General features: G+C 47.9%; 1 protein-coding gene across 2 annotated transcripts; it reads left to right on the top strand.

The window, feature by feature from the left end:
- The first annotated feature begins 9,254 nt into the window (after positions 1-9,254).
- TMEM120B (transmembrane protein 120B) lies at positions 9,255-24,674 on the top strand. 2 transcript variants are annotated; one of them, XM_064466132.1, is made up of 12 exons: positions 9,255-9,414; positions 13,749-13,867; positions 14,844-14,960; positions 15,711-15,770; positions 16,363-16,458; positions 17,507-17,596; positions 20,094-20,159; positions 21,106-21,167; positions 21,419-21,511; positions 21,932-21,996; positions 22,214-22,282; positions 23,290-24,674. In XM_064466132.1, the coding sequence occupies exons 1-12, from the start codon at positions 9,346-9,348 to the stop codon at positions 23,401-23,403; spliced, it is 1,020 nt and encodes a 339-aa protein (XP_064322202.1). In that variant the 5' UTR covers positions 9,255-9,345; the 3' UTR covers positions 23,404-24,674. The 2 variants fall into 2 exon arrangements, with proteins under 2 accessions (XP_064322202.1, XP_064322203.1); XM_064466133.1 differs by having other exon boundaries at positions 22,214-22,286.
- The last annotated feature ends 306 nt before the right edge of the window (positions 24,675-24,980 follow it).

Here is a 24,980-nt window from a genome sequence, read left to right as displayed (position 1 = left end):
TGTGGCAGTGGGAAGAGGGCCAGAGAGTGGGTTCCGAGCTGGTCACTCCCCCTTCAGCTGTCAAATGCAGGTACCTCCTCCACCGACCTCAAGGAGAGGGAGGAAGGCAAAGACCACCATGTTGCCAACCCTCAAACCAGACGTTTTGGGGCCAGGGTTGCTGTGGTGGCAGAGGAGGGTTTGGCAGCAGTGGTCACTGCAGTTGGAGGCCCCTGCCCATGCCACCCACCTGGGAGCATCTTGTGTTGATGACACTGAGGGCACGATCTGTCCCTTGGTACAATGGAGACACAGCCTGCTGCAGACGATGGTTATTCTGCAATACAAACACAGCATACACCACAGCTGCTAAGTTCCTCCCTTGCCTTTGGGTGCTGCAGCCCCTGGAGAGGGGGGGTCTTTGTCAAGGGCTGGGGGTTTGCAGGACACAAAGCTGCACGCTGCCAGCTCGTGTCTGTCCTCTGCTTGCTGGGGCAGCTGAAGGGCCAAGTTACAGCTATGTGTACCCACCCTGACACCAGCCATGTCTTCTGAGCAGCTCACAGCTGTGAAGAGAGGTCCCCTCACTACCTCTGCCAGGTGGGAGCATCGCCATTCCACCACATCTGACCACTTCTTTAACTCAAAGCTTAGGATTTAAAAGTCTCAGGGAGGATTCCCAGCTGCAGGGACAGCCCCAGCACCCCGCCGTCTGCTCACCTGACCCTCCGAGGCACAGCCAGCACAAAGCACCCAGGGTAATGCAGGCCGGTGGGAGCCACCTTTATTTGCTGAATTCCCTTCCAAATTTACAACAGCGATGCCAGGTTTGCGTAAGTGTTAACATAGTCGGTATTCACCACCCTGGATGTTTTTAGCCACCTACTACCAGGGCGCAGGGAGGCTGGCAGCAAGAGGCAGGTGGTGCAGAGCCGCTCTGGCTGCAGCCTCCCAATGGCAGCTGCAGCTCTCGGCGCTGACGGCTAGAGGCTGCTGCTTCCATGTGTCTCTGCTGCCACTGCTGTGCTTGGGGATGAGGATCTTCCAGATCCCACGTCCTCCTCCAGACGCTGCTCTATGCTCTCACTTTGGAGCTTTGTCAGATCTCTGGTAAAATGCAGCTTTAGTATGCATGGTCCTATGGGAAGCCCATTTTTTTCCCCTGGCCCTTCACAGGACTTCAGAGCAATGCAATATAGCTACAACTATACTTTTTTTCAGTTTTACATCTTAACTTAATAAAGAGCAAGGTGAAAAATACACCTGGCTGCAGAGGAGGGGCTGCTGGCTGTCCCTGGCAGCACCCTGCCTGCCACTGCACCACATCCCGTTGCATGACCTCCATGCCAGCTCTGCCTGTGCAGGAGCACCCTGCCTGACCGTGGCCCAGCCCCAAGGATGCCCTGGGTGAGTTCACCCCTTGCATTGACCCCTGCCCCACAGCGCTGCCCTATGCTGGGTACCCTTTGCAGGTACCCTCTGGAGCAGCCGAGCCATGCCCAGTCCTTCCTCGTCCCCACGGCAGTGTCTCTGAGCAGGCACCTTTTGCTGTTCCCCCCCAGCGAGACCAGGGTGCCAGAGCAGCGATGGAAGCAGATGACGGGGAAAGCCCATGTGCTCGGTGTGCAAAGCACCCTCGAGTTTGGCTCACGCTCTCCTGCTGCCCCCCCACCCCGAGAGCCACCCAGTGGACACCAACCTGTGCTCGGTGCGGGCTGGGTGCTGCCGGCTGCAGCGGCGGGGTCGTCATAGCAACTCTGCCAAACTCCTGCGCGAAGGGTCACGGGAGCGCGGCCGGGAGAGCCAGAGCTGCGGGAGCTGAGCGGCCGGGCAGCCGGGACGAGGGGGATGATGGTGGGATCATCCACAGTGAGCCCAAAGGATGGAGCCGGAGCCAGGCTCCTCCATGAAGCTGCCGAGTGCACACCACTCTGTGGAGCCACGTGTCTTTGAGTTAAGGATTATCCAGCAGAATTCAAAATGCTGATAAGCAACAGGTGTTTCACCCCTGGTTGTTTTTTCGTATTCACAGGAGCAGAAGGCTGGAATGAAAGCACTGGTTACAGTCCTGATGGGTGATAAATAATTCAGCCTTGCAAATGTTTGAAGAACAAGGAGAAACCTCCTGAAAATGCACATTGGCCATATTAAAAGAGAAATCTGAATGAACCTGACACTAATTCCCTTGTCCATGACATTTCTTATGTAGCCACAGGATCAGGGATTGCCATTATGGCCTTGTGGGCATCTGTAATAATCTTCCCTAACAGGTACTTCGCAGCGCACATTTCAAGTATAAAGCCAAAGTTCTCATACCACTCCCCTGAGCCTAACGCATTTGTTTATTCTCATCCTTTTACCACATCTTTCATGCACAGTGCTGCAGGCTGAATGGTAGAAATTTTGAGGTAGGTGGAGAACCTTGGGTTGAAACAAAGCACCCGCCTCTGCGGAGGTGAGATACAGCTCCATCTTCCCTGTGGGTGTTCATCTGCTATCTTCAATATCTGTGGCATTGAAGGTGGCTTAAACGCGGTGTCCATGTTCAGGTAGGACGGGGTGCCCTTGAGGGGACGGTGACTGCTGGGGTAATGCGCAACTTTCAACTGCAAGCAGGGAATGATCTTTCAGGTTTGATGGTGGTTGAGCAACAGGGAATATAGTGAATAGTGAAACTGTAAGGCTGTTTCACCCAGGACTGTCTCTGCTGCAGTCAGTATGGGCAGAGGAGGAAAAAACCCTCCTCCTCGGACTTATTCCAAGTGTGAGCATGACTGAAGGCAAATCCTTAATTTCCCATGACGTGTGTGAGTGTCACGGAGTGGGAGGAGACAGCGCTGCTCCCTGGGAAACCATGTGGAGAAGGAAAATGAGCTGGAGGGAAGGAAGAGGTGCTCCACATCCAACATGCCTGGAAATGATGGAGGGAGATCCGTGCCACAGGAAAATACAAACATGGAGTTTCAGGTGCTGGATAGATTAATTTTCTTAGTCCAGGTACAAACATCTGAATTATACTTAATTGTTTTCTCACTCATTATTATAATTCTGTACTTTTTGGTACTCAGGAGTACAGAGCAGATAAATGTCAGTGTACTTTTCCCACAAAAAAAGGTGAAATAGACCATCTTGAAGAGAAGCTGGTGATATTTTCATCTTTATCACAAAGCTTTTTTGACTCACTGAACTGAAATGTTACTTAAAAATGTAATTCCATTACGACAGAAGGAACCCTGTTAATAAGTAAGAAGTGTGGATAATTTTTGTAAAGCATGTCTGATATGTAGAATATATAATTCAGCCAATGTGTGTGATATCAACCCAAACTGACCCAGAAATGCCCTAACGAAATCCTCTTCCTCTCCCAAGAGCAGTCGTTTCAAGGTAAAAGGTTGAGGCCACTATGAAAAGTAGGGTCAAAATCCAGGTGACGACGGGCTTGGAGCAGAACTTGTTTTTCCTTGATGCAATTCCCCTTGTTCTGGCCTTTACAGCCAAACTTTGGCCCCAAATCTCCTTCTCAGATGGTTTTTTGGTTTGGTTTGGTTTGTTTGTTTGGTTTTTTTTTTTTGTTTATTTTTATTAGTTTCTTGTTTTGCTCTCACAGACACTGGTCACTGCCACTGAAGAGCATCAGCAAAGCCTCCTCCACCAGGGAGTGACGGGGCTTCAGTTGTATTGCAGTTCATACTGTCGCTCTGGTTGTCTGGCAGTTCATACTGTCGCTCTGGTTGTCTGGCATTTTATTAGACCTTACATTTATTAAGACTGAAAGGAAGCTGTTAAATCAGTCAGTGTAAATTATGCTTTAACTCAGCCCATTTTACTGCCAATTCAATTCGTTGCAATGGACTTCTAGCGCTTCACTTTCTTCCAGTTCGGACACACCGAAGAGCAAACCAAGCAAGGGGAGGATACGTGGGGAAATGTCCAGAAGTACGCCTTTTGTGGAGCAAGGTCCCATGATGTACAATACGCCTTAATTTTTTTCAGTTTAAACAGTAAGGTTTTTTAAAAATTAAATAAACCCAAAGGACCTCGGTATTCTACATCTGAAACCAATCATTTTTGCAATGAAAGGAGACAGCTGCTCTCACAAAGCTTGGGGAATCACCCAAGTGAAATCCCCAAACCAACTGAAAACTGTCAGAATCAATAATTTAAGTTTATTCTGGGAACTTTGTAAAATAAATAGAGAAAAAACATTTAGAGAAACATATGTTGGAATTCTTTAAAGGTGAAGAATGTGACAACAACATACTGTGGAAGTAGGATGCTCAGATGTGTGTTTTATTGCTGCTATATTCAAAAGATAAAGCCAGAAGAAGCGGTGGGAGGGACTTGGACTCCGACCAAGTGTGTGTCAGGTTTAGCCGGATGAGCACAGAGTGGGTGCAGCGCTGGAGGAGCTTCCCACTGCTCTGTTTTTAAGAATTATTATTAGTGGCATTTAGGAAGGATTGAAGCGAAAGGTTTGATATGTAAACTTCACAGGTTGACTTTTGCTTAAGAGGCAGCCTTGTGGGAAAGCGTTTCTTTAAAACTCTTCCCTCCTCTTTGCTGGGAGCAGCACTCTCAAGATAAAAAACGACCACGATGGTTTTACATCAAAACGACCTAAAGTAAGAACCCGATATTATCTGAAGCGGTCAAGCACTTACATATTCACGCCAAGTGAAATGTTGAAGTTGTTGAAGCTGGTGCTTAGGAGATACCCTCTCCCCTTTAGTGTCTTTTGCTGCAGATTTACAGCTAATTCTCGACTTAACTACCTGCAACAAGACTGTTCAAAGGCAGGCTTGTGTTAATTAGTGAAGTTACCCAAAGTTGAGGATTATTTACTGCACAACTGTAGAGTGCTTTGCAGCCCCCTTGATATTGTTTTAAACCAGGCAGATCACAGTAGGAAGATGGAGGCAGATAAATTTGGCCATACTAGAGCTTCAAGTCCTTCACTGAGGAATTAATCCACATCACGAGATGAATCAGCAGTACCAATTTCCAGCTGAAACATTTGCCAAGTGTTTTATTCATCGTGGCTTATTGTCACCTGATGTTAGAACAGGCACTTACCCACATTTATAGTTTGTATTTTCCAGTTTGCACTGTGCTGGAATGAATTGGTATTTCTAGGACAGGGGAAAAGCATCTAAGGAAACGGCCTCAATTATCATAAAAGAAAAGAATGAATGGAATCTGTGTTCAGAAATAGTCCGGAGGGCAAAGGAAAGGAGCTCGCACGTGACTGCACACACATAAATACATGTACTCGAGCAAAATTTAACACCAAAAGAACAAATCATCACAATTTCACTGTGATCTTTAACTTGATTTATTAACTCAATTTCTTTGATATGTTTTCTGGCAGTGAATGGTTGATGAGTTGGGGATTAATTAAGGTAAAGGCAAAACAGAGGTTTCGTATTTGTTGATTTGCTGTGCAAAGGCCTTAGGAGATCTCTGGCAGCAAAAGACAGCCCTTCAAAAGCTGGAAGCTTAGATCTGCAAGGTACCTAAAAAAGTGTTCTTAAAATGTTCAGATTCAGAGGAAAGGCACCATTCGTCATGTGTTGCCACAAGCGAAAGACATGATTTTATAGCCTTAAATCTAGAGCCGGGTCCAGAACTTGAGAGTGATTCAGTGATGCTGGGAAGCAGGGCAGAAGCCCTCACGAGCTTCCTCCCGGGCAGCTTTCTGCTCACGGGCAGGACAGAGACCAGCTGACCAACTTCATGCTCAAAAGCAGATGATGAAGGAAGAGCCCTTGCAATACTCTTGGCCCCAGTAACGGCGAAGACAGTGTGGCGCTGTTGCATGAAGGCACTGGTGCCTTTCTGTACATTTTAACTTTTTGTGCTTAAAACACATACTTCAAGGAAGCCACAAACCCTCTTTTAAGAAGCCTCTCACTGCTTAAAGCTGCACAGCAGCATTTCTTGCCTCCATAAAATGATAAACTGAATCAAAATCTCACCTAAGCTGTGGGAGCAGAGGGAGAAATGGGGATGTAGCCAGGCAGGGCAACTGCCCAGGCTTTGTTTGCTACGGTGGGTGGGGAGGCAGCCTTGAAATCCAGTATGAAACCTGTACACGACCAGGTGAATTAGCTGTTGACCAAACAGCATATGTGGCTTGTTTAGCAGGTTGTGAGGAAAGATATGCAGAAAGAACGGATTGTTTCCTGAGATAAACCAGGCTCCAGAAGACAAGACAGGGCTGTGACAGCCCCATCCCGGGGTATGCACTGGGAGGAATTTGCCCCTCACCCCAGCTGAGCTGCAGAACCTGCTCCCAGCGCAGCGCAGGGCAGGCGAGCTGCGGGAAGCCAGGAGCGCCGGCTGCCCTGGGGCTGAGGGGTGGGAAGCTGCCAGGGCAGTTCTGGGCTCTTAAAAATTCCCCCTCTAAATCCTTCATCCAGCTGCTAAAAGAATTTGCACTCCTAGAATAGTCCAGTAAAGTCTTTGATTGTCCACTGGGTGCAATGGGTGCAGATATTTAGGGGTACATTTTAGTCAGACAGAAAAAAATGAAACCTCAAACTATATTATTCCTATATATCTGTTCATAATGAGGGAATTTTAACTATATTTTTCCCCCAGGACAAATATTTAAGCCAGACAGGAGCTGTAATGCACAAAGACTGGATTTTTAAAATGTATTTTCTGCAGGAGTTGCTCCTGGAGGCAGAGGGACATCGGCCAGCACAGCCTTACCAGACACAACCCCTGCTGCCTTTCCAGCTGTCCCTTCCCCTTGTCCTCAGCCTCAGGAGTGGGAAAATGTGGTTTAGGTCTACAATTTTCCACAGGTATCGCTGGGAAGGCTTTCTGGATTAGTACACACCCTCTCACTTTTTGCAGGATCCGTATATTAAGGAGACCACCATTTTGAAAACTCAAAGTTAAATGGATGAACGTTTAAAAAGGTTTTTGAGTCTCTTCCTTCAAGAAATCGAGTTTTGGAGCATATTTTATTTGTAGAAATAAAGAACTGCAAAAAGCCAGAAAACTGAAAGAGTGGTTGATAGTTAAATAAAACAAATGCCAAGAATGTGGATATGGAAACTTAAATTATTCAGGACAATAGACTGCGATATTATTATGTGACTTTTTTTTGCAACTCCTCAGAAACTGGAGTCCTTTTAAAACTGACAGATCTAATTAAAATCTACAGTTTCCATTCTTAGCAAGTAAAATTATATAGACCATACTAAACAAATTCTTTAGTTCTAGTTTGAAAAAAAAAAAAAGCACTGTTATCTTACCTTGCTTTGGTTTTATTCACAAAGATGTGATTGAAATAATGAGATTATGCAAACAGCCATAATCTCCCAGGAGGTGGAAAGAGATTACAGGTAATTCTGAAATCTTTTGTAACGGCACAACATTAAATGCTGTTCGAACCAGAGCAGTACAGCCAGCCGAGCTACACTCACGTTACTTGTGTTTAATGAAATTCTTTTGTGTTTTCCGTTTTAAATAAAATACAGATCTCTTGAATGAATAGTAATAATTAGCATGTCTTAATTAAAAGACCTTGAAAGAAATCTTTTGACGTTATAATTATACACAGCCTCAATAAGCGTAAGAATTGTTCCTTGTCAAGAGGTGTCGGGAAGGGGTAAGAGAGGTTTGAATCAAGGTCTGGCGATCCCTGGGAGCGAGGCTGTTCCGGGAGAGCTCCGGGGCCAGCATGGCTCTGAGTGGGGGATGCACAACATTTCCTGCCTTTGTCCGTACGGCGCCTGCAGACACACAGATCACAGCCCTAACGAGCACGGCATCAGGCTGCAGCATTACCGCCCAGGGCAAATATCTGCGAGTGATACTAAGCTTTCTTCTGAGGCTTATGTCTCAGGCGTGAAATGAATGGTTTTAAGGGTCATTTACAATTTATGATGTATTCTGTAAGTACCTCTTCTTGAATGTTAGGATCGACACAAGCAGTCCTACAAATGCTGAGGTGCTCTTACTTAAATGTTTTCACTTAAAGAAAACAAGGAGACATCCACAGAACCACCTGCTCTTAAACTGACCGTTCCCACTGACAGTGCAGAGCGGGGTCTTTGCTCTGGCCACGTGCAAAACACACACAAGGCTCAGGCAGCAGTGTCCCCGCTTTTTGGGTCAAACAACCTCTGCCAACCTTGCTGAGCACCTTGCAACCCACCAAGTGTGCTGGCACCCTCCAGACTGGATTCACCCAGGTCTGCAGGAGGGTGTCAGCACCCCAGCCTCCCCTGAGCAAGGAGGGGTAAGATGTACCTGCATTTGTTTAGGGCTCGCGCTGCTCGTTACATCACACTCTGAACTGAGTGCACACTCAGTGTGATGTAACGAGCAGCGCCAGCCCTAAACAAATGCAGCTACATTTTAGGAGTGGCTCTGTCATAAACTGAGCTGAGAACAGAGTAACTGCAAAGGTGGAGGGCTTGTTTTCATGTTGGAATGGAAAATAATCTTGCAGGTAGGGAGTATTCCAACCTGCGGTGAACTGGAAAGTTTCAGCATGTAGCCAGCACAGAATTAAAGCTGTGATCCAAGATAAGATTCTCTTTCTGTAATCCAAAATCCTGCAGGCTTCCTGTAACATAAAGTCCCATTACACAGGATTGTGGACAAATGCTAGAATCTGGGGAAAACTTAATACAGGCATATCAAACTCCTGTGACATTTATACCACTTTCATAAGTTTAAGAAGCGTGGTACCAACGTCACGTTCGCACCTTTTGCATCTTCTGTGCACCACATCCTGCCCTGTGCATTGCTCTCACCGTGAGCTCCCCGGACCGCGGCTGTGCGCTATTGCACATGTACAGCCCGGAGGCCACCAGGCCCCGCTCCCAGTTTGCCAGTCCTGCCGCCAAGCAGGTTGTTATTATGAGAGGTGAGGAATCGTCTCGTCATTTTCTCTTTCTGATGTTAGTGACCCGCCGCGGCCGGGTCCCAGGCAGACGCCTGGCCGGGTCGCCTCAGCCCAGATGTGTGGTCACCTCAGGGAGCGGGTCCCTCTGAGGGGACTGTCCCCGCGGCACGGGGGCTCCGCCAGCGCCGCACGGAGGGTTTTACCTTCCCCCGCAGCCGCACGGAGCCGCCTCAGGCTCTGCCACAGCCCGGAGGGACCCGGAGCGGCGGGGGAACCCCGCGAGGAGACCGCGGCCGCCCGTGCGGCGGCTGAGGCGAGCCCTCGCCTCAGGCGGGAGGAGGACGGGGCGGGGTCGGCGGGTGGCGCGCGACGCTACGGCGCCGCGCCCAGCCCCGCGCGATGACGTCAGGGGCGCACGTGGCCCCCGGGCCCGGGTGCGGGCTCGCGCCGCCACCAGGGCTCGCGCCGCCGGGTGCGCTGCAGCGCGCCGCCGCCGCGCCATGAGGGTGCAGCTGGAGCGGTGCCGGGGCGAGTGGCGGGAGCTGGAAGAGGAGTTCCGGCAGCTCCAGGTGAGGCGGGGGGGCGGCGGGGCTCTGCGGTGCGGCGCGGTGCGGTGCGGTGCAGCGCGGCGTCGCCTTCAGCGCTGCGCTGCTCGCCTTCGCGCCCGCTGCTTCTCTCGCACTGCCCTGCTCACCGCTGCCTTCCCCGGTTTTGCTTTGCATCGTTCTTTGCGCGTCGCTGCGGGGGGCGGCGGCGCCGGGTTCGCTCCCACGGCTCCCTCCGCGCCCTCCCTGGGCGCCCCGGCACGCTGCTGCTGGCTGGGAAGGGAGCCCTGCAGGAGAGGAGCCGGCGGAGCGGGGCGCGCCCCCGCCGGGGGTCCCCACCGCTGACCGCTTCCCGGGGGGGAGCCTGCCTCGGGGTGGCCTCAGCAAGGAGATTCCAGGGGTGCGGAAGGTCTCACCCCGTCCTCGCTGTGCCCGCAGGGTCACGCATGCACGACGCCTTCGCCGCAGGCCCGGGGTGCACGCACGAAGCACGGCTGTGCATAGATGCACATCCTTGCAGAGCACCCCAGAAATACCGCTGTGCCCCGGTACCCCCAGGAAGGTGCTGCGTTCACACGGGACATCCCAGACCCAACCATGGCCATGCCCTGGGTATGTCTGATGAGGCACCCGAGGGGACGTGGTGCTGTGGCTCCGGCTGCTAAAGTGAAGGGGGAGAAGGGACACCAGGCGTTTTCGTGCGCCCGTAGCATGGCGCAAGCAGTGACGCAGGTAACGCCTGTGCGCTGAGCATTGCCTGGCCAGAGTTTAATTTCCTGTGTTGGATACGAGGTGTTCAAGTGCTCTTTTTCTCACAGAAGCGTGTTGAGGGACAGAAGGACCTTGAAGCAGGGGCTGAGAGCTTTTTCTGCAAAATGCTTTTACCTCCAGAAACCTTCCCTTCCCTGTATGTCATCGATGCTGTGCCTATACACGTGCTTTAAATCTTAAAAAAGCCAGCTTTAAAACACAGCCGGCTGTTCTCGCTCTGCGTGGCTGTTAGCCTCTTTTAGGCTGTTAAACAGAACGTGTGCTGCAAAAAGAAGTGTGATTTCCAGATTTAGCTCTTTGTCTTAATTGGAAGTCAGTTCAGGTTGTATGCTTGTTAACAGAAGGAAAGGTGGTGGTTGGGTGTTGGGGGAGCACCAGCTGGTGTGGTTTTGTTGATCACTTGTTTGCTATGTGTGCTGACCAGCCTTCTCGCCTGCGTGCTGCTTAAGTCTGACCTAAACCACAGCAAAATGTCAATGACTTATCCCTGCCTTAGTTTCCCCAGCTGTAAAAAAGTAGAAGCGCTTCTAGATGGGGTGGCAGCTGCTGGTGGCCTGAGCTATCCTTGCCCAGTGGTTAGCACTCTAGAGGTGAAAAGTTGGAATAACGTCCATTATCTGAGAACTTCAGGGCTCGCAAGCAGGGCTTATATCTGGAGGCGGCATCGCAAAAGAGGGGAACACGGCGCAGTCGTAAGGATATGAGACTGCTCCAGCTCTGCGAGATGCTGGTGGTGCTTAAATGTGCTTTGGAGGAAGGCTCTGTGCTCCTGAACTGGATTCAAGTCAAACTGTGACGTGTTGGGGTAGAAAACCCAACTCTTCAGTAAGAAAGTACTTCGGTGTGAGTGTCTGCTCGTGCTTGCCCTTGCAAGTGGCTTGCAGCATCTCTTGTTTTTGAGGAGCTTGGTTTTCCTGGCAGCAGCTTAATAAACCCCACCCCTCACCCCCCCTGCATAACCACCCTTAGTGCCCTTTTTCGATGGCCTGACACTTGTTGCCAGCTGGAATGCTGGTCCAGGGCTGTGCAGGAGCTCTTTGTTGGCGTTTTCCAAGGTACTTTGGTCACCCCCACTAAAGGGGTCTCATGTGTAATGCCAGCAGGGAAAAAGGTTGATGGTGGGCAGATTTTTTTTGTGTTGAGAGCAGTGTCAGCCCTGTAGGGCAAAATGATCTCTGTTTCGTGGCACTCCTGCCCCATCTTGTATTGTAATTGCATTGTAAGTTCTGGGTCAGGGGCCGTGTCTTCCTGCTGCAGAGGAGGACCTTGGACTCTGGTGGTAGCTTCTGCCCCTGATGTGCTGGGTGGCTGGCATGGGGTGCTTGGGGCTATGCTTGTATTTGGGGGCTTCGAAGGGGCTGATGCTGCCATGCAGCAGCACTGAGTGTCCCCTCGGGGCAGCGGGGTCCAGCTGTGAGATGGGGTTGGGGGACATCAAGTTTTGCAAAGCATTCTAACCAGCCACATCTGCAGATTTTTGTTGGTGTTGCCAGGACAGCGCCTCGTCTCTAGAGTAGCAGCCTGAGAAAGAGCTCAGGGCCGTGGGGCATTGCAGTTTTGGGGCAGGGGCATGGGAAAATGCAAGTTGCCCTGCAACAGCTTATTAATTTAAACCCTGCATATGAACACATAAATCAGATTTTTATTAGGAAAAAGCCCTGCAAGGGCATTCCATGAATGTGTCTTAAGTCCTGCAAATGAACAAGTGCTGACCACAAGCAGGGCTGTTGCGAGTGCAATGGAAAATAGACTTGAGGGTACCTACAGAAAGCACCAAGCACTTGCAGTGCAGGGCTGCCGTGCAGAACCGCTGCCTGCCCTTAGTCTGCAGGCAAATTGGGCAGCGCGATTTCCACTTGCGAACCAGGCAGTCATGGCTGCGGCACTGTAAATCTTGTAAACTTGGGTGCAGAGACAACTCTGACATCTCTGCTGGGAGCTCTTCAACTCGGAGCAGAAATACTCTCCCTGGTGCACGGGTCCTTTGTTTTTCGGCGCATGTTGTTTCCTGCGTGGAGAGAGCTGTGGCCAAACCGGACCCTCCAGGCACGTATTTGGCCTGTGGGTTATATGTGTTAATGTAAAGGCAGTGCTGAGCTCCCCGTGCTGCTGGTGCGACCTCTTTGTCAGCAATTGCCTCTCTTGATGAATAAATAACTTCATTACTAGCAAATGTTATGTTGTTCTTAAATACCAGTGTCATTTTGAAATCATTATCCCGATGTTTTTGGCTAGTAGTAGAATATACCAGCTCTCAACTCGCCTGTTTGTGTTTCTGATAAATACTTGAACACTTTTTTGGCAAAGAGCTTCTTACACCCTTTGAATGAGCCTTTTAAGAGACGCTGTTGCGTGACACGTGGAGAAGCAGAGAGTTACCGCTCAATCCAGCAAGCCCCGAAGTCCTGCCTGTGCTAAGCAAAGCCAAACCAATCCTGAAATGACGAGAGCTGCAGTGCCTGGACATGGTTAGTTTGGTTATTAAGGTTCCTAAATTGGATATGGGAGCTTGTTTTGCATTGCTCCTGTAAATAATCAACAGCTATCAGCCAGGCCCTAAGGAGGAGGAGAGCAAAGATTTGTTTTGTATAGTTTTACCACCATGTTTATGCTCTGGGAAAACTGGTGGTTTATTTTCTGTGGTCATTGATGTGCCGGTAGATAAAGCAGCTGTGCAGATAGCCATTTAACTTGTGCCTTCTCTTGGCTCTTACTTTGTGAACTCTGTTTTCCAAGTTGTTATAGATCTTACAGTTTGCCCAGAGGGCATTGCTTGGTGTGTCCTTAGCCCTTCCTGAGATCTCCCTGCATTTGGGAAGGTGGTGAAATCACTGCAAAGGGTGGAAAAGCAGAGCATGTTTATTCCTGGGGAGGGGGTGTGAGAGCAGAGGCACCTCTCGGTGGGCTTGCAGTTGGTTAGCACGTCCTCGTTGTAGCCAGTCAAATGCTAATTTGGGGCTTCAGAGGATCAATGAGCTGTGATAAAGCAGTTTCTCTCGAGGAGCATATAACGCCGCAGGGAAGGGATGGGTTAAGCTCTTAAACCAGAGTATGGGGCAGTAGGTTGCTTGAACATACATGGGATCAGACGGCATTGGTGGCCTGGAGGTGTCTAAATCCCCAGGTGTGGATTTGTGCCTGTCTTTTTGTCTCTTCCCACCCCCCATCCCACCTCTGTCCTCATCTTTGTTCTTCTTTCCTCAGATTTATTCTGGCTGTGAAATCAGAGTTCCACTCTGTGATTTAGCCACCCATTTGGTGGGGACAGATTGGATCAAACGGAGGCTTAGGGGCATTGTTACACGGGGTGAGATGGGGAATGGGGTGTTCCTGGGTGGGAAAGCTCATTAGAAGGAGAAGGTGAGTGTAGAGAAGATGCTCTTCCTTTTGCAGGGATTTAATTAGTGTCCATTTAAGCCATGTTGGATCTGTGCTAGTTTGGCATTGCCCCCTCCTTGCTTGTTTGAAGGGGTGCCTGTTAACCCCAAAAACCCAGGGTTTTGCTCGCTTCCTTCAGAGGCGAGGACCAAATGCAATGAGTAACCCAGAAGGGCTCTTCCTACCAATCATCTCCTCTTCTCCCGCAGGAAACACACAAAGTTTACAGGCAGAAGCTGGAAGAAGTCACCAGCTTGCAGACAGCCTGCAGCAGCTCCATCCACCGGCAGAAAAAGACATTAAGGGATCTGAAGCACAGTCTGCAACGGTAATGGGAGACCTGGAGGGTGGAGGGGGCAGGGGTGGGATGTTTCTTCTTCCCAAAGGGCTGAAATGTTTGGATTTTTAGCATTTTGATATGCAGTCTGTGTTGTGATGCTAATTTTGCTCCGTATTATTCTTGAGTCACCTCCATCTATGCACAGCCAGGTAAAATGTTTGTAACTCCATGAGAGATGGAGTCCTGTAAATGAGATCTTTGAGGGAGCCTCTGTGTGTTGCATCCTTGCAGTATGTGCCATACCCTGCAGGGCTGTACAGCTTTTGGTCCATGTGTGTTTTGCTGGATGAGCAAAGCTTTGCTCCATAAGCCGTGCTGGAAGAGCAGCATCAACCCTTGAACCTGAAGGCATAACTCACTCCTGGGTGGGTTTACAGGAGGGTACTGTCTTTGGCTGCTCAGCTGATCCCTGGGAGCCACAGGCTAAATTCCTTATGTGCAGGTCTGAAAGCAGCACCTCCAACACCACGGGTTGCTATTGCTGCTCTGCTCTGCTTTCTGTTTTACATTAATTGGTAAAACTGCAATTGTCAGTAAATCATCAGCTGTGCATTTTGTTACATTCTGAAATATTTCATGCCTGAAGAGCTGCAGCCTCTGCAAGGGCAGTGCCTGAAATCGCGCACAAAGTTCCCAAAGTGGAAGGAGTTCCTGCAAAAAAGCACAATATTCCCTAAGTGCTCTGCTAGGGAGGAAGTATGGAATCCTGTCAGTGAGCTGAGATGAAAAGAGAAGCTGATTTATAAAACAGCTGGTTGAAATAACCTACAACAGCATAAACCAGGCAGTGAAATTAAATCATGGTAAGCGAAATTGTGCTGCAGAAATACAGGAGCAAAGTGTGCAATGGCATCAACTCATGCAGCTGGCTTTTTAACAGCATGGATTTTATGACACTCCTTTCCTTTAAATAAAAAGGAGGTAAAAACATGAACAGGAATATCTTGTTTCTGTGTTCTTGCAGGTGTAAGCCCAGAGCGAGTCCTGAAGAGTTTGCTCTCATTCAGGAGATCAGCACCCAGATCAAGGAGAGGCAAAATGCCTTCTTCGACATGGAAGCCTACTTACCAAAGAAGAATGGGTACGTGCTTTGCTGGTGTGTGCTCTGGGATAGCTGATTTTTTTTTTTTTAAAGCATTTGCAGTGGCAGTGTTCCCGAAGGATAATGTGCATGTTGAAGAAATACATGTAAAAATGGATTAGTCATAAATCTCTTGCTGAGCTGCTGTGTCAGTCGTACACAGAATTCATTAGCTGGAAGCGTATATAAATGTGTACTGTGTGTAGGCAGTGCAGGTTTTCTTGTTAAAATAAAAGTAACCCTGCATTGGCAAGAGATCGTGCAATTCACTGTTTCATGCTGATGTTTTCCTGTGCTAATTTTTTAAAGACTAAATCAGCACAAGAATTTCATGTATTGGTTGGGTTTTTTTTTTTAAACAGTGTTTTCAACTGACTTAAAACTTACACTTTACTTCAAGTGGAGTTGCTAGGACAGATTTCTTTGAGTTGTCAAGGGCTGTGCGATGCTGCAGCCCCTCGGAAGTTTCTATCAGAAACTCTTCTTCCAATTTATCCCTGTTATTTTTGGTTTTGGTCAGTGCACACTGCATCTCACCCTTAGACTGTAGCAGAGAAAAGGGACCAGGAAAATAAACCTTTTCTCTAACTTGGAAATGCTGACCAATCTTTTCACGTTTAAATCCTCTTCTGTAGTCTTATCACTCCAGGCTTTGGCAGATGTGCTGGTCTCTTCAGCTCCGCTCTGGGTCATCCTTCAGTTTCAAATGAAACAACTTACTTGGGTCTGCTCTTGTTTTTTGTTTTCTAGCTTGTACTTAAATCTGGTGCTGGGGAACGTGAATGTGACTCTCCTGAGTAACCAAGCAAAGTGAGTGAATGTTTCCACGTGTGTGAATTGAGGTTTCTTAGGGGCCAGCTGTGGATGCGGACAGGAGTCCAGGGACAGGAATGGGTTTCTTTTAGAGCTGATGAAAGATTAAATGTCGAGGGTGGGTAAGTTGGACTGTGACATGGGGCCAAGCTAATGCTTCGTGTAGCTCTGATGAATTCTGTCCACCACTTGCTTAAAAAGCTCAGCCCAGTCCATTGCCTTAATTGTCAGGTTGTGGTTTTGGGTTTGGTTTTTTTTTTTTTTTACAATAAAAAATGGTATTGTAACTTCTAGGCATATGGTCCTCCAGAAATGGAGATTTTTTTTTTTTCAATCTTATCATGCCAACCCAGAAACCAGCTCTTATGGACTTAAGCTGTTGTCTTGAAGTGTAATGGCTGTGCAGCCTAGATGGACCCTGCAGGCAGAACACTGCCTTTCACTGTCGTCAGCTGTTTTTCTAAGTGTTTCAGGCAAAACCTCTGTCTCTGGGCTTGGCATGTGGATTTGCTTCTGGTTTGAAAAAAGTGAAGCTACATTCTGGTAAAACACCCGTTTGTGTCCGTAAACGGCAGCTGTTCCCTTCCAGGTTTGCCTACAAGGACGAGTATGAGAAGTTCAAACTTTATCTGACGATAATCTTGTTACTTGGGGCCGTCACCTGCAGGTTTATTCTCCACTACAGGTAAGCTGCATTTTTACTTTCAATCAAGTATTTAGAATAAAAATGTGCTGGGTTTGAACTACCTTATTTTCTCTTAAGGATGGTGAGATGGGCTCTGTCAGTGTTCAGGCTTTGAGCAGTTGGACAGCAGGACAGCTTCTGCACCTCTTCAATGCTGGCAGGACCTGTATTTTAGCTACTTGCTTTTCCTTGTTTAACTTTTTTTTGGAGTCTCTTGTAAGAGAAGTCCAATATCGTGTTTCCTGACCTGTTGTTTTTCTGGCATCATGCTGTGCCTGGGAACAACTGGTTGGTTTTGCTCATAGTTGTCCCAGGCAGGGACCATCGCTCTGCTGCAGCTCTGGGGTTGCAAACACAACAAGAGAGGATTTGCATGAGATAAGACCAGAAACATTGTCTTTAGGTGACGATACAGTATCTGAGCACCAACAGGCTTCTACTCTTCAGTTTTGCTTAAAAAAACCAGGAAGCTGTTGGAGCCAGGCACTTCCATTAAGATGTCTCTGGGTCTGGGGTGAATGCAGGAGTGTATCAAGGAATGATGCTGCCATATACAGAGGGTGCCTCAAATCTCTGTGGCTTCAGGGGTTTGCAAGTGGCAAAATAAAGGCTTTTTTTCCCCCAGAGTGTAATGATCTTGTGCTGTTTTAATTGATTGGATTTATATAGATCATGGAATCTCCTCATTGAATTAGCCTGGAAATGCCTCTCTAAATTGGATCATCCGCTGCTTCCATGGTGCTTTCTCTCCTTCAGAAGGAGTTAATGTCATCTCTGCATACCTGCTTATCGGCTCAAGATCTGCAGTGTTATATCACGGGGTGTGTCCTGGAGGAAAGGACTCTGAGGCCAGTGGCACTGCCAGTGCTCGCGGCTCTGCGTGTGGATTAGAGATGTTCAGGACTGGGGCTTCATGTCCGTGGCTCACGTGGGCAGGTTTTCATTCGCCCAAGGCGGGGGAGGAAAAGTAAGGGTGTTTTGAATGTGTCTTTACAATTAATGGGATTTTTTTTTTTACTGTATGTGTTTTTTTTATTCTGTTTAACAGGGTGACAGATGAAGTGTTTAACTTTCTGTTAGTATGGTATTACTGCACACTGACGATACGGGAAAGCATTCTCATTAGCAATGGATCAAGGTACTGTGCCACCTGCAAAAACTATTTAAAGCATGAAATGTTCTTAAAAGAAAAACAAACAACAAAAGGGGATTGAGCTTGGTACTGAAGCCAAGGAAGTCAGAGATGCTGATGCCTCTCTGCAGGGCCTGTTGTCTCAGTCCCCTTCCCTGGTCACTTCCAAGGGTGGATGTGGCCACCTGAGGTGTGGGGAGGGAGGAGAAGGTGCTGTTCCTAAAAGTCCATAAGTTATTTGTCCAAAGGTTGGATGTTCTTGGTAGCTGCAGGTTAGTTGTAGTTGTGGTCTGGAGTGTAAGTGCGTGTGTGTTTTTGGTGAAAGGACCAACCCGAAGTACCAGCTCTGCACCCTGCGGTTAGCATGGCTGCCCCATGGGTCACTGCTGCGCCTCCTGAAGCGTTTGACTAAATTACAGTCGTGTCGAGGGAAAGTTGGCAGTTAGGAGATAGTTGTATAAAGAGCGGGGAACACAAGTAAAACCCTGGGAGAAGTTAACTGAGAGATGATCCTTATTCCAAGTCCTTGTTTCTTTATGGCATCTTTAGTATCCTAAGGCAGGGTGGTGAGGTCCTGCTGGTGAATTGTTCCTGGAGCATCTCTGTTAGGTCTGGGTCGAGAAGTTTCTCAAGTTTGCACTTGTGTAACTTAACCAGGAGTCTGGTGTTAGATTTTAGCAGTAACCTGATGGTTGCATGTCCCCGGTTTTCATCATCCAGGTAGGCTGACACAGGGAAACCGCAGTAGTTGCCACGTCTCTTCCTGGCCTTGAGCCTGCATGTCTGAAGCCAGTTGCTTCCATGATCTCCTTGAAATCATGTGGCTGGAAAGCTGCCCAGCAGAGAAGGCCCTGGGGGTGCTGGCTGACAGCCAGCTGACCATGAGCCAGCAGTGCCCAGGGGGCCAAAGAGGCCACCAGCCCCCGGGCTTGTGTCAGCCCTGGTGTGGCCAGCAGGGGCCGGGCAGGGATGGGGCCCCTGTGCTCAGCCCTGGGGAGGCCCCACCTTGAATGCTGGGCTCAGGTTTGGGCCCCTCGGGACAAGAAGGGCCTGGAGGGGCTGGAGCGTGTCCAGAGAAGGGCAGCGGGGCTGGGGCAGGGTCTGGAGCACAAGTGTGCTGGGGGGGCGGCTGAGGGGGCTGGGGGGGTTTAGCCTGGAGAAGGGGGGGCTGAGGGAGACCTTATTGCTCTCTACAACTACCTGAAAGGAGGCTGTGGCACGGTGGGGGTTGGTCTCTTCTCCCAAGTAAGTACCGACAGAATGAGAGGAAATGGCCTCAAGCTGTGTCAGGGGGATATTAGGAAAAATTTCTTCACTGAAAGCATGGTCAGGTATTGGAACAGGCTGCCCAGAGAGGTGGGGGAGTCACCGTGCCAGGAGGTATTTAAAAGACGTGTAGATGTGGGGGCACTTCAGGGCGTGGTTTAGGAGACACGGTACTGTTGGGTTGATGGTTGGACTTGATGATCCTAGAGGTCTTTTCCAACCTTAATGATTCTATGAAATGGTGATAGGAGGGAGTGTTTCTGGGAGTCTTGTTTCAGCATTGCCAGTGGGATGCTTGTAGTCCCCACTCCCAGTGCAAGAGGGCATTTGTCCAGTGTAGCATGTACAGTGGGAAATCAAGGCCCTCCTGTTCTGCCCAGGGGCAAAAATTTTTAAAATGTGCTGATTTTTGGGACCTGCTCGAGGACACAGTTCCCAGCACTGACTGCAGGCAGCAGGGATGAAGCAGTCTCTTCTGCAAGCACGGCTGTCCCCAGGGCTGCTGCGGACAGGATATCTTGTTTTGGGGTGCTTTCCAGAGAGGAGGGGATTGCTGTGGGGCCAGGGATAAAGAGGAAAAAAGACAAGCAGTGGGGATGTAAAGTTGCTTGCCTGAGGCCAGTAGAGAAACCTCTGAGCCTGGGCTCGCTGCATCTACAGAGGTGGGTTGCAGTGGCTCGGTGCTGTCCTGTGTTGGAGGTTGCACACCTTTGGTTGGAAGTGCCCCAAATTAATCCATTTTGTTTCCAAAGCAGCACCATCCCTGGGGCAGCTCTTCACTTCTTGATTCTGCCTTGCTACAGCCTTTGCTTGCTGTACTGTAATTTTCTGAGCTTTCTGCAGCATTCACGCCTGAAAGAAACAGCCTCACAGGAAGGACTTGGAAATGTCAATTATTTGCATGGCAAAAAAGGGTGTGTGGGCTGAAACTTGTGCGTCGTTAGTCACCACACGTGCTGTGGGGACTGCTGCGTCTGCTGTGCTGGAGAGCTTGTGGGAGCACACGAGAAGTGCCCTGGTCCTGAGCCTCCCTCCAGCAGTCGCAGATTCGTGCCCTCAGCTAAGCCATATTGTCAGATCAGTACTCCATAACACTCCTTTTGCTTGAGTTGGGCCATGTATTTTTTTCCCTGGGCTCCCTCTTCCCCCAAGTAGGATAATTTTTTTTTCTTTAAAGCCACATAAAATGTTAAAATACATATTTCTCATCTAGCTGCCACCTTTTTTTTCTGTTCAGGATCAAAGGATGGTGGGTGTCTCATCACTATGTTTCCACTTTCCTGTCTGGAGTAATGTTAACATGGTGAGTCTGCTCTTGCCTTCTCCAGGTGCTTCAAGCCTGTTGCAAAGTGTTTGCATCATCTAAGCTTTTAAATCCAGCATGACCATGAAGCTATGGGCACATGGCAAAGCATCAGACTTAATGTTTGTCTGATGTTACAGGTGTTCTCAATGGTAAATACGACACTGCAAGCATGTATTTATTTTTGCTGATTTCAGAAAAAGAAACAAACTCAAACCCTAAGCGGTAGTTGCACTGATAATAGGAAAATCTCTGCAAGTCTTCCAATTTCTGTCTCTGTGTAACTAAGCAAACAAGCAGCCCTTTGCTTCAGAGGGAGGACACCACAAGATGAATCTCTTTGGTGCCTTTGCTGAACCCAGATTACAAACCAAGTATAAAGTCCAAAATGAAAGTTACCTTCCAACGGGTGGTGGTGTTGGCCAAACAATGCAGCGGCACACCTCACGTACGGTCCCTGTGCAGCCTCTCTCAACTTTGGTGTGAACTGATTAGTTAATAATTAAAAATTGTTTTAAAACAATCCTGAATCATTAAGGGGATGATATAGTGGCTGGAGCAGAAGGTCCCCTGTCCTCTGTCTATCCTGAACTACCCTTAGGATAAGAAGCACAACCACCCCCTGCTCCACCAACTGGACTCTTGATGCAGATGCTACTGAAGGGGTTTGATTGCTGCCTAGAGAAAACTGATAAGCAAAAGAATAAGAGGGGACAGTGTTCATACACATTTGAGAGGGGAAATCTAACCAGTTAGAGCATTTCCTACATGCCAGAGTTATGTGTGGCTGTAGCACCCTCTCTGGGCTCCCCATGGGGTGGAGCAGGCTGGATGCCAGCTGCTTGCTTCGTTTCCTAATGGGATCTGGCTTAGCGGTGAAGGGGAAGGGTGCTGCATCATATGCTTTTCATCAAACAAATAGACATCCTTTGTATTTTGCTTTCAGGCCAGATGGACTCATGTATCAAATGTTTCGCAGCCAATTTTTAGCGTTTTCAATATTCCAGAGTGAGTATATCTTACCTTGCTAATTCATGGCATAAAATAGTTTTGTGTCTTACGTGTTTAGAAGAAAACAATTCTGCTTGGTAAATACTGGGGTATAAAACTGCAAATATAAACCATACCATGTAAATATACAATGCAGAAATACAGACAATAATGAAATGCTGTTGGATTAAACATTATTAAAATAGTTTGTTACATTTATCATACTTCTGAATAGCCAATGCAATGATGTTTCCTCTCTCCTCCTCCAGGTTGTGTTCAGTTCCTACAGTATTATTATCAAAGGGGCTGCCTCTATAGACTCCGTGCTTTGGGGGAGAGAAACCACTTGGACCTTACAGTAGGTGAGGTTTTCTGGAATACTTGGTTTGCAAAGTTTTTGCACAGGTTTTAGAGCAGTGATAAGGAGAAGGCTGTGTGCCCTTCCAAGATCAAGCTTTGCAGAGCTGCCACCCCCCTGCCCTGCAGCCATGTCCTTCAGTAGGGAGGGGAGTGAGTCTTTTATCCCCCTCCTCGGGTCCTGTGGCTCAGGAGCAGAGGCCTCTGATCTCCGTCAGCTCTTAAGTGGGTTAAGATGGAGGTTTTGGTCATCCCTATCTTCATCCTCCTACCATTACCACACCTTCAAGTACGTATTTTAAACTGGTTGGTTATTGCAGAGCTGAAGAGAAATAGCCCTTATGGGGTGGTCTGGGTGGGGAGGGCTGCACCTCCAGTTCTGGCTCTTCCATGCTCACTTTGCCTCTTCTGTTAACCTTTTCCAGAAGGATTTCAGTCCTGGATGTGGCGGGGGCTGACATTTCTCCTTCCCTTCTTGTTCTTTGGGCATGTAAGTCGGGCAACCCTGTTCCTCCCTCTGTGGCATGGGGCCTTGGGAGGGTCTGCCACTGCAGTTGCAGCACCATAAAAAGGTGCTTTGTATCACATGTACCCATGGCAAATGTTTCTAAGGGTTTTTTTGGTTTGTTTTTTTTTGTGGGTTGGTGTGGGTTTTGTGTTGGTGTTTTTCTTTTCTAGTAATGAAATTACTTTTTTTTCCTTTTTAGTTCTGGCAGCTATACAACGCAGTCACGCTTTTTGGATTGTCGAGGCATAAGGAGTGCAAAGAATGGCAGGTGGGTGTTGGTTCTGCTCAGAAAAAGCACAGAGCAGGGGAGGGAAGGTATTTAACCACATCCTTAAAAGGTATTTGGGAATCTGACCCCATCTAAATATCTCGGGATGATGCGGCACAGAGCCTATACAAGAGAACTTGAAATAAATGTGAGTTACTGTAAGGAACTTGCACCCAAGGGTGACCACACAAACAGAAAGGCGGAGGATGTAGGAAGAAGAAAATACATGTAGGTAAGTATCTCCCCATATTGTTTGTGTATACAGGCATTTAATAGCAATGGCTGCTGAGTTGCTGGTGGTTCTTTATGGCTGATCCATGGGTTACACATATTAAAAAGTGATGACAAAAACATTATGGCAGTGAATCACTTGAAAAAACATATTATCCGCTTTATTGCTCCACTCTTAGGGATCCTTCGACTTGTTTTCTCAGTTGCTGTCACCCATCAAACATGTCTATCCATTTTCCAACTATACAGTTGCTCCTGTAGAACCAGATTGGAACACATCACGCGTGCAGTGGTCCAGATAATCTGATGGTCTTTATTTTGGTATGATGTCGCTGTAGCTGGTGTGCTTGCTTTGTCACGCTGTCCTCCTGCCTTAACAGGAGGAACGCAGCTTCCTGCAGAAATGTGTCATTCCCCCACACCTGTGCCACTGCTGTTGGATGAAAGTGCTTGTAGTGTAACGTTAATCCATTAGTTTGGACTTAGTGATTTGATTTTACTGTCTGGTGGACTCCAGCAATGTTGAATATAATCCATGTTGTAGTATTAAAAAGCAGTAAATGCTACTTAAATGATGATGATAATATACTTCTTGTTAACCCACACACCTGGATGCATGCATGTGTATTTGGCTACGATCTCTCCTCATGTGCTAATGGATGCCTGGACTTGCCAACCAAGCCTCATCAGAGCTTGCTTAAATGTGGCCAAAGCAGTACCCTCAGCTCTCACCTTTTTTTTTTTCTTTTTCTCTCTCTCTCCTCCTCCCCTCTCAGGTTTTTGTGTTGGCGTTCACATTTCTGCTGCTCTTCCTCGGGAACTTCCTCACTACTCTCAAAGTGGTGCACACTAAACTCCAGAAAAACAAAGACAAAATGAAGAAGCTGTGAACCCCCCCTCCCTGGTGTGCCAGCTGCTGTCCCTCCGCCCGCAGCAGGCGCTGGCTTTGGGACGGATCCTGCTATAAACCTCAGCTATGCCGTCAGTGGGCTTGGAAAGACTCATCTGTCCCAATGTTTGGTGAAGGATAGGGACTCTGCCAGCACAGACGCAGTATTACGCAAGCATGGCTCTCCAGTCCACAGTCCTGCTATTTATGTATATTTAATACAAAACATGTTTACCTTTTTTTCTGTACATAGAGCAGCATGCACCTGCCCAGCAAAGCGCCAGCATTGGGAGAATGTGGGATCTACTGTAATTCCAATTCTGGAATGATATTTAATACTTTCCAGTTTTATTATTTAAATTCTGGGTATTGGATTTGCAAAAGTTTATGAACACTCCAGGTTGATCAGTAAAACAGACCAAATGCTGTTTTTTTAAAGGCATCTGTTTAACGCATATTTTCAGTGGCAATATTAACCTGTGTGTACTGTGAAAAAAAAATGCCTATCTTTGTACAATACTGCTGCTATATACACTTTTAAAAAAGCTATTTAAAGAGAAATCCTCTTTTGAAATCAAAAATAAGCAAGCAAAACCAGTTGTTAAATGGCAGGGAAATCTGCTAGCCCTTTTCCAGGGAGACCAGGTCAGCTGTCCAGGCCTGGAAAAGACCTAAAATAAACTGTTCAATATGTAGCTGCTTCAGCCCCTTTTTAATAACCTATAACTTTGGTTTCTGTTTTCAGTATCTTTTGCTCCCAGTGCTGTTCTGGGAAGGGGAGGACAGGCTCAGCAGAAATATTAAATATTTGCTTTAGACGCTGTGCTTGTACCAATAATTAAAAGAATGTAAACACTCGTTCAGGAGGATGGCAGAGGACAAATACTGACTGCCACCTTGCTTAACAACTTGTGCTGCTTGAATTTAAACTTACTCATTCAAATAAGCCTGTTTTGGGTGCTGTAACATCTGTACTTCCCAAGGCCAGCTGCAGTATTGTGAGCTGCCTTATAGGCAGTGTCTTCCCCAGTGGTGAAGGCTTCCTTTGAGCCTAGCACAAAGCCCAAGCTGGGCACGTGCTTTGGCAGTGTGTGGTGTGAAAATTATGCCCTTCTCCCAGTAAGCGTGCTCATGAAGAAATACATATGCACTACAGACTTGCAATGTTTTCATCAGTTCTTCTGTTGCTGTGAGGCTAGCAAAATTAGCTTTACAGTGTCACTGTCCTGTGGGCATGAACAATAAATCGCAATTAGCGGATTTTGAACAACTTTCACACTAGCTGGGCTGTATCTTGCTATTTGGTTTCTGCACACCCTCTGAGATTGGGTGGTGTTTATCCTTTGAACTCTCCATTTATGAGATTTAAATTGTTTTATTTTGAGAGCAATGCTGGAACCTGCTGGATCTGAGCAGTTGACCTGGTTCTCCAGGGGTGGGGAGCTCTGCATGTGGTGAGTAACTTCAATTCTGCAGCATGAGAAACTCAAGATAAAAAAAAGCAAGAAAGATTCCTGCTGTGGAGCTGAGGGTAAATGTGGTAACTTCCTGCACATTGATGTTTCAGTTTTGTACTGG

This window comes from Phalacrocorax carbo, chromosome 15 (genome assembly GCF_963921805.1).
Source record: "Phalacrocorax carbo chromosome 15, bPhaCar2.1, whole genome shotgun sequence".
In the NCBI taxonomy this organism is placed as follows: Eukaryota; Metazoa; Chordata; class Aves; order Suliformes; family Phalacrocoracidae; genus Phalacrocorax; species Phalacrocorax carbo.
This window is presented reverse-complemented; position numbering and strand designations above follow the sequence as displayed.

Excerpts from the sequence above, each read along its gene's own strand:
- TMEM120B (XM_064466132.1), top strand. The coding sequence starts at position 9,346 with ATGAGGGTGCAGCTGGAGCGGTGCCGGGGCGAGTGGCGGGAGCTGGAA. Across the intron at positions 9,415-13,748 it reads AGGAGTTCCGGCAGCTCCAG|GAAACACACAAAGTTTACAG; the intron begins GTGAGGCGGGGG and ends CTTCTCCCGCAG. Across the intron at positions 21,997-22,213 it reads CCTTCTTGTTCTTTGGGCAT|TTCTGGCAGCTATACAACGC; the intron begins GTAAGTCGGGCA and ends TTTCCTTTTTAG.